This window comes from Antechinus flavipes, chromosome 5 (genome assembly GCF_016432865.1).
Source record: "Antechinus flavipes isolate AdamAnt ecotype Samford, QLD, Australia chromosome 5, AdamAnt_v2, whole genome shotgun sequence".
NCBI lineage: Eukaryota > Metazoa > Chordata > Mammalia > Dasyuromorphia > Dasyuridae > Antechinus > Antechinus flavipes.
In genome coordinates, this window is record NC_067402.1 from 107,588,183 (window position 1) to 107,608,984 (window position 20,802).

At 34.1% G+C, this 20,802-nt stretch overlaps 1 protein-coding gene across 1 annotated transcript in view; it reads left to right on the plus strand.

Annotated features, from left to right (window-relative positions):
• The first annotated feature begins 1,925 nt into the window (after positions 1-1,925).
• The window catches only part of MTPN (myotrophin), a 62,576-nt gene continuing 43,699 nt past the window's right edge, over positions 1,926-20,802 (plus strand). Inside the window, exon 1 of the mRNA XM_051963424.1 lies at positions 1,926-2,259. Coding sequence (XP_051819384.1) covers positions 2,188-2,259 — 72 coding nt within the window. The 5' untranslated portion in view covers positions 1,926-2,187. The remainder of the gene's footprint in view (positions 2,260-20,802) is intronic.

The window sequence follows — 20,802 nt, forward strand, 5'->3', positions numbered from 1 at the left end:
AATAATCTTGTGTTGGAAGATGAAGTATTAAGAGGAGAACATAGGAGGATTCTAAATCCTCAGAAAAGGGAAAATTCTGAAAGTTCTCTGAAAATATTTCTAGTATCATAATATTAAGCCATCAAAGTCCTTTCCATCATCATTAGTTGAATTTTCTAGTGAATTTACTAGAGATTTCTATTCTATGAGGACACATCTCTAACTTGTAAAGACAAAACAAATCTTGTGTCCAAACAAGTTTATGAGAAAAGTCGCTTTCAATTTACAGATATTTCTATTTATAATTAACATTACTGAAATATATCCATTCTATATAACAACAAATATCCATACTATATTACTGAATGAAGTCTTTGCTCTTTGAAAGCATCAAGCTATGGGACGTTTACCTTCCTAGTTACCTAACTAGACTTCCTAGTTTTTTTGAGTCAGTTCCATTTTTGATAAATTTCACCCAGTGGGCATTTGCCTTCAGAAAATTCTGCCTGCTCCCAAGTTATTGGCTTTGAAAACATCTGTAGAAAAGCCTTGAAGTACTTTCTGTTTCCATGGTATGACCAAAGTGCTATTACAGCACTTTGGACTCTGAGAATCTTCTGGAGCATGAAGTTAGCTATGGGAAAAAACCAAGACTCAAAACTCAAACATGCTTTAGAGATCATATAAGATATGAGGCTGAAGGAAAGTATTCAGCCAAAATTTCTCAGTGCCTCTCCTTCACTAACAAGTCAGACTGGACTTAGTCCCACTCTGCTCTGCCTCCATATGTTCTTTTTAAACTATCTTTCTTTCACTTATTGTGTTGAATGAGACTAAATTTAAATCTGAAATAGATAATGGAAAAATATTAGTTTGGATTGAGTAACCTCAATTTTAGGCTTAGCTTTCTGCAAAAGATTTCTGATGATCAAAGCATGGGTAGAGTGAATCTCTTGAGTTTTTTTTATATATGGAGCCCAATTGGCCATTCTTTGCCTCAGTTGCTACCTAGTCTTAATCACTGATAGGGCATTGCTTTAGTCAAATGAGACCTGTTAAAAGACCTTAGCTTTAAAAGGCCAAGATTTCCCACTGTATCCTGGGCTACATCCAGTCATCCTGATCCGTATCTTGCCTGGACACAGATGGCTCCGAGGGAGAAAGTAAGGCTACTGACTTTGCTCAGCCCTGTTACAATTCATTTGTATTACATGGCATCAACTTTTTCATATAATGAACCTGAGAACAAAGGACAAACGTCGGTAAAATACAAACAGTTATAGTTCTTTAGAAGCTAACACCAAGTTCCCCTCCCAACCTTTTTATATATTTTTTTTTTTTGGGGGGGGGGGGTTTTCATTCTCTATGGTCTAACCAAAGGACATCCTTTCCTCACATAGGACAGTCCATTTCCCTCTCCAGGACACCGTACAGAGGATAAATTTTCCAAGTCTTGAATGCACTCCCACCTCACATCTCATTAGTTCAGCTCGGGTGTAACACTCTCCATACAAGTTTCCTGATCCCTCGGCAGCTAGTCGACGTTTCTTTCCCCAAATTATTTGTAATTTTGTACTTGCCTTGGATATAATGTTGTGTATCCTTTTATATCCCCATGGGTGTTATTTCCCCTAGTTGGACATTATCTCCCCAGTGACGGGAACATACCAGATGCTTAATAAACGCCTAACTGATTGATCCTTCCTAGCTTTAGGAGCACCTAAAGTCTTCTACAATTAATGGCCTTCTCCATCATCCCCACTATTGCCTCCTCTAAGATTCAAATCATTCCACCAGCCCCCTGATTTAAATGCGCCTGTGCAAGGAGCCCAGTCAGTCACTAACAATGCCCCGCCCCTTCCAAACCCCGTGTTCTCGCTGGTGTCTAGGGCGGGGCTTTGATCCGGGCGCCGCAGGGTAGAAGGGGAAGAGGAAGCTGGGGGCGGATCACTGGGGAGTAGGGTGGAGCGTGAACCGGAAGTGGAAGAACCTTCTCCCTTTCCAGGCGGATTCCGTTTGGCGCGGCCCCCGGCTCTCAGAGAACTTTCCTTCTCCCGGCTCCCGTGGTTGCTGCGTCCGATCCTCTTAGCCAGCAACCCTGCTGTGCCGCCTTCAGTCCGGGCTTTCCCGCCGCCGCTGCCTTCGCTCCTCGCCCTCCCGCCCGCCGTCTTCGTTCCTACTCTCCATCCGGCCGGCCCCGCCGCAGTGATGTGCGACAAGGAGTTCATGTGGGCTTTGAAAAATGGAGACCTGGATGAGGTGAAAGATTATGTAGCCAAGGTAAGCGTGGGCCGGGAGAGTGGGGGCGAACCTCTGGGGACTCGGAGAGGGGCCGGGGAATGGCCGGCGGCTAACATGGGGAAGGCTTCTCCGCCAGGTCCGCGACGGGGAGGGTCACCTCGAGGGACAAGGGCAAGTCGAGAGCTTTAGTTCTCTCCAGAAGATAGACTGAGTCCTACTCGCTCGGGTCAGTCAATCAAAATTACCATCTTCTCAGCCAGCCAAGTTGACTTCCCTGAAATGTAACCCCATTCAGCAACCCCAGACTCAGGAAGGCTGGTTAGCTGTAGTCACATCCACATCTCCCGGAGAAACTCTTTGGGTTAGGCCGTTGTCCCGGCATTTCTTAAGACCTCTGTGATTGCTATTAAATCTGTGTTGAACCCACTGATAGTGAGAATAAAGTCATCCAAGTGGATTAACCGGTGTACCTTTCTTTAAAAATGTTGAGCCTGACATAGCTTGAACGTATTCACAGAAAATGGTAGTTTTAAAAATAGCATAATTCTGAAACTAATATCGTTTTAAGGAGCCTTATTTTGGGTGTGGCTCTTTTCCTCTCCCCTGCCACAATACAAATATACTTTTATTTCAAGTGGTAAGATTGTTAGCTGACTTATGTTTAAAACATCTTAGCAGTTTTTTGCTCGAGTATCAATCCAGCCTTCTGACTGATAGCATCCAAAATACTTGTCTAATAAATAGGGTTGTTCAGTCATAGTTTATTTGGTGTGAAGAGAAAAACAATTTACAACCAAATCCACATGTATAAAAATTGAATCTATATTGTCCCAAAGAGAAGTATTTAACTATCTCAGTTGTTTTTTTTATCAAACAAGTTACTGTTTTTGTAGATGTGACAATGTAATTTTACTCCTCCGTTAGTTGCTTAAAAGAACTCCAACACTAAACACAACTTTTAAAGAAAGTCATAAGTTCACAACAGATACAAACATAAGGCCCATATAAATTCTTGTTCCTCTGTTGAGCTCAAGAATTGACTTTTTCTAAGAAAAATGAACATTTGTTTACCATTGTCTTTTTTTTTCAAGTCAGTTGCCTATTAGGAAGCAACAAACAAGTAGAATTAGTGTTTCTGAATGTTTAAACTATCTAAGACCTTGTGGACAGCTAGTAACTTTTTCCACTGTCATATTCCACTCCGCATCATTTAGGCCTTGCTATCTACTCTGTCAGTTATTTGCAGCAGATTATGATTACTATGTTGTGCTTACTCCCCAATAGCATTTTGAAGCCAGATTCCATAAATTGGTCAATATGAGTTGAATAATAAGCAACTATATATAATTCCCTGTCATTATATTGAAGGGGTTAGATTAAATCTCTGAGGCCCCTGACTTGTGATTGTGGTCCTATGAATAATACAATGTTAGATTTAGAATTGGAAAGGACCATGGTCAATCAGTCCAACCCCTTCATTTTATAGATATGAAAACTGAGGCCCCAGGAAGGGTAAATAAATTTGATTCAAGATGACTGAAACAGTTTTAGAAAAGTAACTATTCCATCTCATATCATTTGAGTTCCAAATCCAAATATTTCCCCCACTTCATCTAATTGACTTCACAAACTAAATCTAAAGCTAGAATATTCCATAAAAACCAACTGTTAGTATTTTCGAAAGGTCTAAATACATAAAATATCTTTTTTGAGTCTTTTATGTTCAAATAGGTTTCTTTTATGAATTAAAATGTCAGTTTTAATTGCTTGATTTGTGTGGAAGGAAATTGTCTATCCATTTTCATTTCTCTATATCCTTCTAATGTATTAGGGAGGAGAAACAGGAGAGAATAAGGAATGATAGTTTGACCTAAAAAGTTCGGATATAATAATACCTTATAAGCAAAACATTTAATTTTTCTCTTTCTTAGATTTCTAAGTGTGATTTTACTTATGTCTTAAGCAATGGAAAGTAGTCAAAAGCTTGTATTTGCTGACCACTTCTTTTTTTTCTCAGCCACTTTTCTTAGTGTCTTCCACTGAAGTCCTACCTTTATCGTTTATTTATTCGCTGGCAAAACTGTTCATATGTATGTTTAAGGTTTTTTTACATAAAAGTATATATGTGTGTCATGCTATTTTGGCTGTCATAATTAGATATGAAAACTAATTAAAAATTCTTCCTCCTCTACCGTACCTATTTTGAAGATCTTCTGACATTTTTCACATGCTAAGACAACCCTTTTAGTTGACCATTCCCTCTTTAAATTTGTATTTAGGAATATGTGGCTTCCCTCAATCAGTTGTGCCTCCCCTTTTTGCCTTACCTCAATCTGCTTCTGGTTTCTTCTCAGCAAAATTGAAAAATTATGGAGAAGTTAAAAAATAGTGGTTCAGGATACATTTCTAGATCAGTGAAAAGTTAGCTAAGAGAATCTCCAGATCTGTAAGAACCTATCATGGATGGATTGAATGTAATTCAGAAGAATATAATAACTTTATATATATCCAAGTTAACTATTGAAGTGCAGCTTTAAAACTGTTAAAAGTCATTTTAAAAGTAGTTTAATTTCAAGGAAGCAGTGTCATACTGGATAGAGTTAGCAAGTCTCAAGTCAGGAAGATCTTGATTCAAGTTCTACTTCTGACACATATGGGCTATATGACCATAGATAAGTTACTTAACTTTTCAGTATACTAGGCAACTCTCTTAAGGCTATAAGTTGCAGAATAATAGTTGGTCTGTACCTCTATCAATATAATGCCAATGAAGAAAAAGGTCCATAATGGAAAAAAAAAAAAAAACATTTAACTTCTGAACATGCACTTTTATTGTGAAGTGCCCACTGTGCCCTAAACACTTTACATATAAAGAATGTAAAAGAAGCAGAAAATATGGCACCGGACCTAGCAGGCAATCATTTCCCAGTCTGACCCTTGACTACTATTTTTCTCACTTTACTGTTCACTTTCCCCCCACCCCCCAATCCATGTGCTATTCTATTTGGTAAGTTGAGGCTATATCATTATACATGTATAAAATACTTTTAAGAGACTTTGAAGTTCACATACAAATGGTAGTAAATCAACACTTTAATTAATCAGAGGTTCCTTACCAATAGTAGCCTCAGTTATGTAGAGCAGAACTAAGAATTTTATTGTTTTCATGTAGCCATAATACACTTCATAAAATCCATTAATCTCACATGTTAATGTTTCAATAGATTAATCTCTTAGAAAATCACTCTGATACTTTTTAAAGGAAATATGTAAAATGATGTTCTACTTGCAAAAGTGCTTTGCAAACTTTAAACCATTATATAAATGCTAACTATTATTCTTATTAATATTTATTTTATGGTGGTGCAGTGGATAGAGCACCAGTCCTTAAGTCAGGAGGACCTGAGTTCAAATCTGGCCTCAGACACTTAACACTTCTTACCTGTACCCTAGGCAAGTCACTTAACCCCAATTGCTTCAACAAAATACACACACACACACACACACACACATTTACTTTATACATTACTTTACCATGTTCTAAATACATAGCAAGTTAAAAAGGTCAATGAGGACTGAGGTAGGCATGAGCTTAAAAACCGTGTATCATGATAGAAAGATAACAAAAAGGCTGTTTGATGTATGGAATGAATAACCCTGTCAACTTAAAGGATATAGAAGATATAGCTTTAAAAAGCCTAATTTTTCTTATATGGCTTATGAAGTTGATCTCATTTTGTCATACCTCATTTGTTAACAAAACAATCGATCATAGAACATAATATTATGTACATTTTACTCAAAAGGCAATAGTATTCATTTTAGAGATTTCTAGCCAAAATTTTTAAATTAAGTTATACCAGTTAACAGGTCCAAAAAAAAAAATAATAATAAGGCATTGTTGCATTGAAAACAGTGCATAAGTACTGAAAAGATGAGAAGTACGTGTATCAGGGTACTATTGGGCCTAATCCAGGAAAACTACTTGGAGGAGATACCTCTTATTATACCTTAACTAGGTTTTAAAGTAGTTTGATTGACAGTAGCATCATTTAAATACCTACTGTGCACAGAGCATAATCTTTGCCAGGTTTGGAAAGTTCACTAAAGATGAGTACTATTGAAATAGAAATAGCAGGACAAATAGGTCCATGTCTGCATCAGGTCTGATACGTACACTGTGTTGTTTACATGTACTTCTATTTCACTTTCTGTGAAATACTATACATCAGGTCTCTAACTTCCCTTTCTCTGTGGTTTCCTTTCCCTCTCCATCCCCCATTCTGACTGTGCTTATCCTCTACATTTTAATAAGGCCTCAGGTTTAAAAAGGCAACAATTGTGTGAGAGAAAATAGGATCACTTGAGCCTGAGAAAGAAAAAAAACTTGACCAAGAATTGACTGTTTTCTTTAGAAATTTGAAAACTTTTTGGATTTACTTTGATGTTGTTTCCTAAACAGTATCTAGGTTGAAACAGACTAAAATTCTATCTGCTTTGTATCGATCACATTCAAGAACTTACCTTGCCTTGAAATTAAAATGTTATACTTTTCTTATTTTAGAGAATATCAATGTTACTTATTTTCTTTATAGCAGTAATCCATAATAATAGTAATCAGTCAAGTATTAGATCATGCTGCTCTATTAGTAAGTGCTTTAATTAGATATGAAATATTTACTAATGTAAATTTTCATAAGAAAGTTTATCTCTTATTAGTATAATCTACCTAATGTTGATTGGTTTGGGGAAACTTTAGTTTAGCCATTGTTACAAGAGGTAGTTCCATAAGAATAACATCACAAATGGGCACTGAGCCAAACAGTACCATGGAGTTTCGTAACTATACAGTAGATTGGTTTTAATGAAATCATCTCTGTTGTGGCAACCTTGTGTTAAAACTTGGGAAGGCACAAGCTGCTTCAGTGTCTTGTATATGCTTGCTTGATAAATTAACAATATTTGTGAAATAGAATCTAGGATTGCCATACATAATAGGTAATACCTAACCAAATGTTTGTTTGTTGCCCTTGCATAAGCCCCAATCTTGGAATATTGTACAGTAATAAATACTTTCTTCCTTGAATATGAAAATAATCTACCATTATTAGAATATATAATTTGAGTTGGGGGGATGGGTTGTATTGATCTATATTTTCATTTAATTCATTTTGTCTTTTTAACAGTTAACATGAATTTTCAGAGTGTCTGACCAGGGCCAGGTGTATTTAATCTGTGACAATGAAATAGAATTTTGTCTTAAAAGAGAAATGATTGATCTTGGAAGCAATTCGAAACCATTATTAACTTCTAAACTGATTCATGCATAGGTGTGCCACACAATATCATCACACATACTTTTGTTTATTGCACAATTTGTAGCCATTGCTAGAACCAGATTGCCTTTTGTGGCAGCTTCTTTTGGAACTGGGAAACTGAGCATTTCTTAAATAACTAATTTGTATGATTGAGTGCCGGAAAACAAATGAAAAGAGTATCAAGATAAAAGATAAGTTTCTATCTCTATTTCTCTATTTCCTTTTTAATATGGTCCTCTTCATTCCAAAAGTATTGTGCCATCATTATGCTATCATTCTACCTTCTAACAATCCAAAGCTACTTTCTCTGACCCATAAATGTCCTTATATGCCCATTATAGTAGTGATTCTCCAGTGAAGTGTTCCATACTCCAGTGTTAGTTCTAATGGCTTCTTTTAGATGTCTTAGTCCCTCAAACTCAATGCTAGATATTTGAAAGAAAGCAAATCATTTAAGTGCCTACTGTGTGCAGAAATCAAAGTTTAAAAAAGATAAAGGTCTTACTTTAAGTTAATTGAACTCTTTCTTCACCATCCCTATGAAATAGTTCAAGTAACTTTTTATGGATTAAGAAATTAAGGCTCAGTGAAATTGTGACTTGCTGACACCAACATCTAGCACAGTCTTTTACAACAATATTAACAATAGTGAAGCAAAGTACTATAAAGCTTGGAGGGAAAAGATGAACTGATTGTGGTATAATACAGAAAGAGGAAAAAGAGATGGCATTTCATCTAGACTTTGAAGGATATTTGAGAATCCAAGAAACAATGGGAAGTAGAATATTTTTTTTAAAAAGGGAACAATTTAAGCAAAATAAAACTATAGTGTTTTGGGGCAAGAAGTAGTCCACTGTAACTAGAACATAAAGTATATAGGAAATAAATTTAAGAAAATGTTGAAAAAGTCAAAATTTAAGACCATGCCAGATTGGAGAGGGCCTTGAATGCCAGACAAAAAAAGTTTTAATCTTTATTTTGAGATTCATGGTTTTGAAAACATATAACATAACTAGATCGATGCATGAGAAAAATTGTTGTGTTAGCTATGTGAAGCACTGAAGAGAGTTGAAGGTCTAGTTGATAATTGGTTCTACTACATAAATCCAGGCAGGTGATAAATTAAAAGTCTGGACTGGTTGAAGTCAGGGAGATAAAAAGAATAGCCAGGAGACAGTGGATAAAAATGATATTGTAAAGGTAGAATCTGTAGTACCTTCTAATGGATTAGATTTGAAACGTGACAGTGAACATTATGTAGAAGATTATGAGCATGGGAGATTGCATATATTGCTATAGGTAAAATTAGTGCCTTAAAGATATAAGGGAAGGGCAATTTTTAAGGTGTGACTGGGACATATAGGAAGAACTATTCAATAGGCAGCTGGAGTTTGAGGTCTGGAGCTCAACATTTGTGATATAAATTAAAATGATCCATTTCATTCCCTCACACCATCATCCCCAAAGGTATGAATAATTCTTAGTATCTCCTTTAATCCTCCTAGGAAAGTATTCTTGTTTAACAGAAATGAGACAATATAAGGGAAATATTTAGAGGAAAGAGAAATCATTCCCCAACCTCACTCCACCATAGCCAGTTCATCTATAGATAAGGCCTGAGATTTGAGAAGGAAGTATTTTCAGTCCTCAGCCTGCTTTATTTAATGTTTCCTAATGCTGAGTGAAAACTTGAAATTTGAGGGCTCTCTAAAGATCTAGATTCAAAATACAGGACCTTAGAAACATCATTTCCTTATTTCTCTCATTGAACACTACACTCAAGTATTCCAGAAGGTATAGGCTGACAGGTTTGTCCCATTCCTAAATGTGATATTACACAGCACAGATATACTGTTAAATTTCAAACTGGGATTGCTTTGTACTTTATCTTTCATTGATTTAGTAAGGCACTATGTAGATTTTAAGGATTCAAAGATAAAAAAATAAATTTAAAAAAAAAAAAACAGTTTTCTCAGCCCTGTTTGACCAAAAAAGTAATGTGAGCAAAATAAATTAATGCAATATATTCAAAGTAATTTCAAGAGAATAGAACCAAAAAGTAACCAAAAAGATCAGGATAGACTTTTGTATATGAACTGAGCCTTGAGAGAAACTAAGTTCTAAAAACAAAACAAAAAAACAGCCTGTATGCAAAGGCACACATAAACAGCCAAGACAAAGAATGATGTGTATAGAACAGTTTAGCAGGAACATAGAAAATATGAAGGAAAATATTATACAATAAGCCTGAAGACAGATTGTAAAGGGTTTTAAATATCAAACAAGAATTTGTATTTTATACTAAAAATAGTTGTGAACCACTAGAGCATCCTGACTGAATAAGGGAGGGACCTCAATCCTTTGTTTTAGTAGAATTTAGCAAATTTAGCAACTTTTGTGGACAGAGAGAAGATTCTGGAGTCTGGTAGACCAATTAGAAGATTATTACCACAGTTAACAGTGATTATATATTATATATAATCTAATGAGTCATTTGAAAAGGCCTTTGACTGTACTCTTGTTGTTCAGTCCCATTCCACTATGGTGGTGACTATAAATGTAGAAAAGTTATAGAAATATAATCAAAATTTGGCCACTGATTGAACATGGAGGATGAAGACCTGACAAAGGGTCAGGCAAGGATGACTTTGGGATTGTAAACCTGGATAATTAAAAGGTTGCTGGTGTCCTTCAAAGAAATAGGAAGAGAGGAAGGTTTGGAAAGAAAGCTAATAAATTCTGTTTTGAACATACTGAATTTAAGAAGCCTGAGGGGATAATCATTTGGAGAAATCAAGTAGGTTGTTGGTAAAGTGGAACTTAGGCCGATTATCTAGATCTGAGAGTTAGCTGCAATAGAGTATAGGGCCACCTAGAGAGTATAGTAAGACAAAAGTGCAGAACCTCGGGTCATACCCATGTAGTTGATGATTCAGTGAAGGGGCTGTCATATGAGTAGGAAAAGCAGACCAAGAAAGGAGAGTACTTAAGGGGTAAGGGAGTGGTTAACAGTATTCCCAAACTTTTGTTTCTTCTTGGTTCCTCTTTTCATCCCTTTCACTTTTACCTAAGAAGTACTAGGGTTTGTCCATTTAGTTCTTCCTAATCGAGTGACTTTCTACCATCTGACTTTTTCTGAAATATCTCTTCTTGTTCCATGTCACCAAAAGAAAAACCTAGGAGGAGTAAATAAAACTAACATTTTCTTGTTTATCATCTTATCCAACCTATTGCAACTAAACCTTTCTCCTATTTCATAAATTAAACTATTCCAGCTAAAACTTTTACTCTTCTATCTAGCCCAAACCTTTAAATACTTTTTCAAAAGGGACTTAAACTCCTTATTCACTTCATTCACAGAATGTTTGGCCTGCGGGCTGTTTAAAGCCCATGAAATCATTTGATAATGCAACTGTAGGCTATGATGAGCTGAAAGCTAGGTACACCAATCTCCTATCGCTTGAGTAGTATAATTTGTCCAGTCTACAAATGATGTTGTAATTATTCAAATGGCTCTTGGCTGAAGAAAGGTTCCCCATCACTGATCTAGCCTAATAATTCTACAGTAGTAAGTACAATGACAACTAAGACCTAGGTAATTTGGACTGCTAATTGCATAACAAATGAATGGTGAGCTTTATTGACATTTTTCTCTAAATTTTAGATAACTAGGATTCACAGTAATACTCACTGAAATTTCCTTGTTAGTTCTGTTTGTAAGATAATTCTGGATTATTGGTAAATAGATTAGACTTTTCTGGAATACCTTTCTTATCTCTGATGAACAAAAAGCTAGAAACTGACACAGAAGAGGTAAGTTATATTCCCTGAACCATCCTCCTTTTATTCATACAGATTGCATGACCTGTATTAAGGGCTTAAAGTGTGAAAAGAAGTAGTTTTTGGTCATTTTCTCTTCATCATTTCTAAAGCAGAAAAATAGCACAAAGAGAATCCAGCCTTTCCTAGCCAGTAGCCATGCCAACAAAAATATAAATCTTTTAATTTCTTTCAGCATCTAGATAACATGTTTTTGCTTTTTATTCATTAAGAATTATTTTGGGCACTATGATGATGAAATATTTTGGAAAATACTTCCTATGTTTGAAACCTGCTCTCAGCAGTGAAAGGATGTTTAGATATCCTAGACAATCTTATTGTGATAGAATTAATGAGCCTTAATAGTTATTTGACTGTCACAAGACATATTGTAATAAGTATTATATCTGAAAATAGCCTCTTTGTTTGCTTTAGCCTTTTGAACAATTCCATGAACAAGAATGAGGCCTTTGAATACTTTTTCATGAGGGACTTAAACTGCTTATTCATTTCATTCACACAAATCTAGCAATGACTCATTTATCTGGAATTCAGCTATCCAGCAAATTAACCCATCCAATATACAGCCTTTGTGTAGCCAAAATATCACAAAGTATTTTTGCACTAAAATTCATTCATTTTACTCCTAGGAAAGTGCTTCAGATCCTAAGTTAGAAATTACTTTCTACTTTCTACTTAATTCTAAGAAGTTTGACCATCTAATTTCCAAATTGACAGATTAGAAGCAGAAAAGTAGAAGCTAAAAAGGCATTTGGCTATAGTTAGAAATACTAACAACACTAAGATGTGATAAGAAAGAAGAGGTAGCAAAGGAAGATACAAGCTCAAAGAACAAAATTCTTGGAATTTAACATGGGCAAAACAAAACTATACACCTTAATAGACCCTGAAAACATCATTGAATTGTACTCGAACCTTAAACTATATAGGCATTTGGTAAATATTTAATTTGACTAAGCATTTTTTTTTTTAATTTTTACTTTTGGAGACAGGTTTAGTGACTTTCCTAGGATCACATAAACCAGAACATGTCTGAGACAGTGTTTGAACTCAGATCTTTCTGACTTTCAGACCAATGTATCCACTGTGCCACCTAGCTTGCCCCTAGCATTTTACACAGCAACAAGATGATTATGTGATGATCAACAGTGATGGACTTGCCTCTTTTCAACATTAAAGGGATTCAAGACAAATCTATTGGAATTGCCTTGAATCCCTTCAATGTTTAGAAGAATTGCACATTTTTAACCTATATTGGATTAATTGCTGTTTAGGGGAAGTGGGGGAAGGTAGAAAAATTTGGAATACAAGATTTTGCAAAGGTGAATATTGAAAACTATCTTTGCATATTAGAAAAATAAAAAACTATTTAAAATGTCGAATTGTATTCTGCATACTGTATTTGAGATTTGGATATATTACTACATTTTAGAAACATTTCTACACGGAATTTTACTCCTAGTAGACGTAACCATTTTCTTCCATTAATTTTTTATTTAAAAGAGTTAAGTAGTTATTCAAAATTACGTGTATCCCAAAAGCTATGGATAGCTGAAGTTTTATCATACTAGCTCTGTTTTTTTTCTTCGGAAAAGTTATTTTTCTTTATTGTCACCAAATTTTCCTTCCAGACTTTGAAAATTATCATCTTGTAGTTTAAAGGGAGATGGCATGTACACAAATAATAATACAGAGAAGTATTATATACTTTGTGTGTGTCACAAAAGTCACAATGAAGCTTCATAAAAGTTCATAGAGGGGGAAGTATAATCAGGGAAAGCCTCAAAGAGATGTCTTTGTAAGAAATTTATAAATTATTTTTGGACCTCTTCACAATCTAGTAAAAAGTCTATGGATATTCTTTTCAGAATTATGTTTTTATATGTATGAAATAAGATTTCAAAGGGAACCAATTATATTGAAAGTTATCAAAATATTAAAAAACACAAGTTCATAGACTCTAGGTTAAGAATACCTAATTAGTCAAACCCTTAAATTTGAATAAATCACTTATCTTGATAATGTTGGGTCCATCTTTGTAGTTAATGATATATATTTGGAAGATAATTTACAAAATTATACTTTAGAACTATTTATACTATTATAAGGATGATGGTTTTTCATATTTCCTGATATTTATTTAAATTACATTTGAAGTTGATCAAAATTTTTTAATCCCAAATTGAAAGTTTTGTATTTTTTTGAAAGGCATTCATGACAATAAATAGGTTTTTCATTTTGCTTCATGTTTGTTCATTTGAGGGGAAAAAAATTCTTTGCTATCCCTCATTCCTTTTTATGAATAATGTCAAGGAATAACAGATTGCAAACCAAATTAAAATTTTTCTTCTAAATATTACTGAATATCAAAAACAAAATTCATCATTAGCAAGCCTAGTAGTTCCACTTTGAATTAGATAAATTCTATAGCTTTAAACAGTTAAAGGAACAAGTGTAGATTTTGACAAACTGCATTAAGCAAAGATTCCACTAATTAGATAAAATGAAAATATTTTGTGCAGATAAAACATTAAGGGAAAAGTGGAAACCTAAGGTTTTACTGAGTAAAAATGTGGTAAATTTTCTTTTAGTTTTGAAAATATTTTGAATAGAATTGCTTTGACACTTTTACTTTGGATTTTTTTTGGGGGGGATTAGGGTTTTTTTTTTTTTTTAATAATAGCATTCTATTTTTCCAAATATGTGCAAAGATAGTTTTCAACATTCACCTTTGAAAAATCTTGTGTTCCAAATTTTTCTCTCTTATTCCTCCCTCCCCCAAACAGCAAACAATCCAATACAGGTTAAACATGGCATTTTTTATTTTAAACTTTATATTTAAAAAAAAAACAAAACAAAAAAAACAGAACTTTGTCATGTGCCCAGTAGAACATCAGGAAGGAGTCAAAATATATAACAAATTACCAGTTTGAAAAAGGATACATAATAATAGAAGAAATTATATTTTTGAATGTCCTTCTTTTCTTTGCTTCCTTTTGGATTGTTCTTTTGTTCTCTGCTGTGCATTTCTTTTACTTACTTTTGCATTACTTTTACTTTATTTTTTTCTGCTTTCATTCCCTCTACCTTCCCCAAGCAGGTTATAATTAAGCACAGATATATTTAGATATATGCCTATTTGTGTTTACATACATACATATACCTGTCCCACCCCATATGTATTATATATACATATACACATTCACACCTACCTGTAGACCCACCCACATAAGCATATCTCTATATACACACAAACTAGATCAATATACATACACACACACACACACACACACACACACACACACACACACACACACAGAGTTACCATGCACCTAAAACAATGTTAGTATGTCTGATATAATATAGATTTCTCCCTTAATTAAATCTTTAAGTTGGGCTTTGCCTAAAATCAATGATTACCAACCGTACTTTTTTCCTAATAAATTCTTCTCCTGATCCTTGTAGTATTTGTGTATATCTCATTTTTCCTATGCCTGCTAACTAATGCATTTATTCTGATCCTTAACTTGCCTTGCTATTACTTAACCACCTCTCATCCATGAATCTCTTCCCTTACCCCTTGCTTCTCCCTCTGCTCATACCTCTCCCCTTATTTCTTTATAAATTTTGGAGGGTACTATACCTCCATAGTGTAGTGTTGCTTATTTAATCCATTCCTGATATGAGGTTTTCAGAACTAAAACTCTCCTTTCCTCCTGTAATGCCTATGTGTCTGTTCTTCCTCTACATCTCATTTATATAACATAATTATCATTTTTGCCTTTTCCTAGACGATTTTGCTTTTTAGAGTCAGATCATATTCAACTTTGTCCCAGTCTTTTTTTCGAGTTATCCAATTGCTGATGTCAATCTTAAACATATGGTATATATTTCCATGTAAAAAATATAGTCAATCTGTCCATGTTAAGTTCCTTGAAATTGATCTTTGATATTGGCTCTTATATATGTTAAATTTTTCATTGAATTCTGGTTTGGTTGAAAGTCCTGAAAATTTCCAAGGTCATTGAATGTCCATTTATTTTCATTCAATATTATGGATAATTTTGCTGGCTATGATATTTTTGGTTGCAAGTCTAATTTCCCAGTATATATATATGATTCCAGGACCTGTGGTCTTTTATTGTGGCTGTAATAAGTCCTATATAATTCTAATTGTAGCTCCAGTGTGTTTGAATTGTTTTTTCTTATTTCTTCCAAAATTTTCTCTTTGATTTGGGGATTTTGAAATAAAATTCCGATGTTTTCCACAAAGGATCTCTTTGAGATAGTGATTGGTAGATTTTTTTCTCTTATCTACCTTCCTCTCATCTTCTGTCACTTCAGGACAGTTTTCTTGGATTATTTCTTGCATTATTGAGTCAAGGTTTTTTTGCTTTGTTTTGTTTTAGTCACAGCTTTCAGGTTGTCCAGTTATCCTTGTATTTTCTCTTCTTGATCTTGTTCTTCAGCTTTGTTGTTTTTCTTATAAGATGTTTCACATTCTGTTCTATTTCATTCTTTATATTGTTTTGTTATTTGTTGGTCTCTTATAGCTTCACTAGCTTCCCCTTGCCCAATTCTAATTTTCAAAGAATTATTTTCATCTTTGAGAGTCTGTATCTCCTTTTTGAGTTGGTTAACTTTTTTTTTAATAATCTTGTTTTTCTTAGATGGTTTTTATTTTTTATTTATTTGTTTGGTTTTCCCTCAATGTCTCTCATTTGATTTTTAAATTCTTCTTTGACTTATGTAAATTCTGTATAGTCAGGAGCCGTTTAACATGGCTTGTTGGAATAGAAGAAACTTTTTTGAACTTCAGTATCCTCTGAAGATGAACTCTGGTCTTCCCTATTCTGTACTAAGTTTCTATGGTTGGGTTCTTTCTTTGCCAGTTCATTTTTTTTTTTTAATGAGAAATATTAGTATAAAACCTGATCTTAGGTCGGTTGGATGGTGTCTTTAGCTTCACTTCAGCTCTCCCTTCTGACCTGGAACCCCATCCTGCATCACCCTCCTGCAAGTGCCCACAGCCAGCAGTATCCCTGCCCCACTGCTTCTGCTCTCATCAGGCTTTTTTCCTTCTTGCCCAAGGGGGCATCTTTGTTGCACATCTGGATCATTAACAAAATGACAGACAAAAGTTTCTGTGGTTCATGCTAAGCTCCAACCAAACCCAGCTAACCCCAGGCTTTCTCACTTGGTGTTTCTTTGAAGTTAGCCAGGAGTTGTTTATGCTTCACACTGGTTAATCCCAGGCCTGTGGTCTGTCTTTGAATATTCTTGGCTTGTACTAGGAGGAACCTTTTTCTGCCCCAACCCTTCTTGATTTTTCCCCAATTATATCGACTCTGAAGCACTGTTCTGTTGTGGGGGAAATCTGAAGAGCTTGAAATTTATGAACCTACTCCGCCATTTTTTCAGAATTCTCTCACTGCCACTTTTATTTTGAAAGCACATATGAGTTAATAACAATCTGAATTGATTGTTAATGATAAATTGTATATTTTGTGGAGGAAAAGATGGTTTTGTTAATATGAGAGTGTTTTCATTCATAAAAGCAAGTGTAATAAGTGGTAATTTAGTAATTCCTTTCTCCAATTAAATAGATCACAGCCAGATCCTCTCCTAAAATTGATAACAGTATCAAACATTTTCTTGAGCCATTGCAAGTGGTAACTGGAGAACTGTTACATAGTAATCCCATTTTTAATATTAGTCTGCTGTGGATTTTAACATAGTAAGAAACACATTTCTGACCATTTGAGCTGTCTAGTCTTCATGGTAATCTTCATTAATCTTGTTTTAACAAAAATTTAACTTAATGATCTGTAATATAATATTTGAACTAAGTGAAGTTTAGTTCATGACAGTGTTTACCCTGGATAAGAGAAGACAGGAGATGTGATAGGGTTTATTCAAGTATTTAAAGGCTTGTCATGTGGAGGTGAAATTAGACTTGCTCTCTTTGATCCCACACGGCCAAACAAGGAGTAATATGTAGATGTTGTAAAAGGGCAAATTTTGGCTAAATTTAAAAAAGAAAAAATTTTAATTTTAAGGCAAAAAATTTCTAATGATTAAAATTGCTTAAAAGTAAATTGATCTGACTTGAAAAGTAAATGCCGTCTATCTCTTTGAAAGTCTTCGTACAACATAACTATTTTTGTTCATTCTATATGATATCATATCTCATGATTTCTTCATGTATAAGTTAGACTAGATGACTACTAAAGTCCCTTTCAATTCTCAGTTTTTTGTTTTGTTTTGTTTTGGTATTCTATTCAATACTTGATAGATAACAGTAATTATTGATAATTTTCTGATAACAAAAATTTCTGAAAATAAAATTCACTAATAAAATTTGATGTTTTGGATGTTTTTCTTAAAGTATACATGAAATAAATGATGATCATTTTATAAACACTGAACTTTTCTTGCCTTTTTTTATCTATACTTGAGGAAACAAGTGGCGGTTTAATTCCATAATTTTCAGATACTGCTTTATTTTTTCTCTCTTGCTGAATGTTGAACATCTCATTTATATTAACTTTTTGATCTCTTTTTTTGTTGTTGTTCAAGATAGCAGATTTTGCATTCACATCAATTGACAGCATTATTGAATCAGCTATTGTTACTAGGGATCTGTTTTGACAAAAAGTAAAGTTCTTGATTGTGAGCTTATACTCTAAAAAAACTTTTTTAAGATGTGAATGAACAAAAGCATAGTACAGTGTGAAACTGAAATTTTGGAGAAGCAAAAACTCATTCATACAAAGTTTAAGTTAAATGTTAGAGTTTCTTTTTGTTCTACTATCAGTTAGTTGACTAGTATTAATTTACCTGCTGTGCTACAGAATGGTGACACATCTGCTAAATTAGTCCATTTGTTAAGTAGATTTTGGGGACACAGGTCTCTTGTGTCAGTACGGTGTGTACTTTTGCAGTACAGATCAGCTGCAGTATTATGTTGTAAGTTGAAGATAAAGAAAAAATTTTCATAGTTTTTCTAGATGAAGAAAAATAAATTAATAGTGGAGATTAAATTTTCGTTTTATTTAAAATATGGTGTTAGTATCAGATTAGAACTTTTAAAAGTTTCAAACACTTTATTGTATTTTAATATTTAGCATACACATTAAACCCAAAATTATTAGAGTTGCTTTTTCACTACGTATTTGTAAATTCTAGTATTAGAGAACCTCACGGGAGCTACTGTGCCACAAGAAAAAGAAACTGATATCCAAATATAAGTAAAAATCTATTTCATTGATTGAGTTTGGTAGGAATGGAGAATGATAGGTAACTAGGAAAAGAAGATGGCCTGATTATATGATGAAAGCAAAGGATTATAATTGTAAAACACACTGTTCCTGATATCCTCATATCAGAAGGAAATGAGGAAGTTTTGAACTGTTGAATGGAATTCTAAGTTGAAAGTATAGAAAGGCATAAACAAAAGTCATTTGCATCATGCTGTGTGACCCAGAAAGTGTTTTCCTCATTTTGGCTTTGTAAAATAGAAGCTATATTATTATCATTGTCTTTGAGATCAAAAAATTGAGTCTCAGAGAGGTTAATTGACTTGCCTGTGATAACAGTTAATTTTAGAACTGTTACATATAACAACCTAGTTCTCCTTCCCCTTAAGTTCAATTTTTTCCCATATATCCTGCTGATATTTATAAAAAATTAAACATTTATAAGTTTTAACAACATCTAATTTAAACATTTTTGCCTTTCTTGATTTCCTAAGCACTTTGCACACTGCAGGTGTCCCCCTTTGTTTTTGTTGAGCTTGAATTATGAGTGTAGAACTGAAGTCAAAGTCCATAGTATTTTGCCAAATGAAGATGCTGGCAAAATATAGGATCTAAACAAATAGCCCAAAGGTCACTGTCTAAGGGGCTAAATCAGACTGAAGATCACAGGTATAAACAGAATATAAATATGTAGGTATGAGCAAGTGGTACAGTATGCAATCTGGGGAGGAAATAACAGAATCACAATTGATAGCTAGAGATTTGGGCCCAGCATATATAAATGAATCCACACAACAAATAACACAAGTCCACACAAGAAGCTAATTATGTCCATTGATTCTAGAGCATAGGCTGTCTGGCCTCTATCTTTGTTTTGATTTTCATCAATTTAGGGAAAAGATATTAATGGAAAAGTGAAATCCTTATTGAAAAAATAAATATTCCAAAAGTGAGTTCAAATTTTGGCGACTTTATTGATCCCAGATGTTATATGTGCTAATGATATTAAAGAAACAAATTTAGTCTGATAAGAGGAACTTTTTTAAACCAATCACAATGCTGCTCCTGATTTTGGTGTTTTTTTTCCAGATTGAGAGAAGTATTGTTGATAGCAATTAGAAGGAAAACTGAAAGCTGGTCTAAGAACTGTTTTTACATGACTGTACCAGAACTCTTAAGGCATATATTTATGTAAGTCTTATATATATTCTAAGACAGAATCTTTTCAGTACTTCACCAAAGGCCTAAACCCCAAATTAAAATATAATAATCTGCTATGATTTTAAGTCTCTCAGAGAAATTTATAAATCCAGGATATAAGAATTCCTTTTTTCTACATAGATCACCCCTTTATGTTAGGCTCAGAAGAACCAAATGACTTAGCTAGCAATTATCACAATTAATAAGGGTTTTCCTCACTCTTACACCTAGTGTTTGTATTCACCTAATCCCATTGCCATCAATGTATATGATATCATAAGGCTTTTTATTGTCTTTTTGTATAGACTGATTCCCCCATTTGAAGGACCAATGCAGTTCCCCACCCACCCACCCCGCCTCCCAATTTAAACAATACAAATGTGGGGAAAAGAAATTTAAATGACTGTACTTGAGGGGAAAAAAAAAACAACTTTATGTCTAATGAATTTTTACTTGCAATTGAATTAACTTATTGTATATATCTTGGATTTTATTTTAAGCAAACTTTTGTAAGAGTAAAACTGAAGAATATGTAAAGAGTTGGCCATTATTGCCATCATTACCTCTCTAGTCTCTGGACAAGCCTCCTCAATGTCACACACTTCTTCAGTTGTAATTTAATAGTTTCAATCATGTTCAACTATTCATGACCATATTTACTAGAATGCTTTGCCATTTTCTTCTCCAGCTCACTTTATAGATAAGAAAGCTAAGGTAAACAGCAGGGTTAAATGACCTGCCTACATTTTTCTGACTTCAGGCTCAGTGCGCTATCCATTGTACCATTCCTGAAGTTTACTTAGGCTGACAAAAAGTCTCACTCCAATCTTTTGTTAGGTCTCCCACTATAAAATTTGATTTCAGGCGTCATTTTAAAGTTGTTTGGAGGGGAATGTTGGGAGAGATCAGCTGGGTGGCTGTCCTTAACCCTTCATGTTGGCTTCTCTCCTATTCAGTATCTTTAA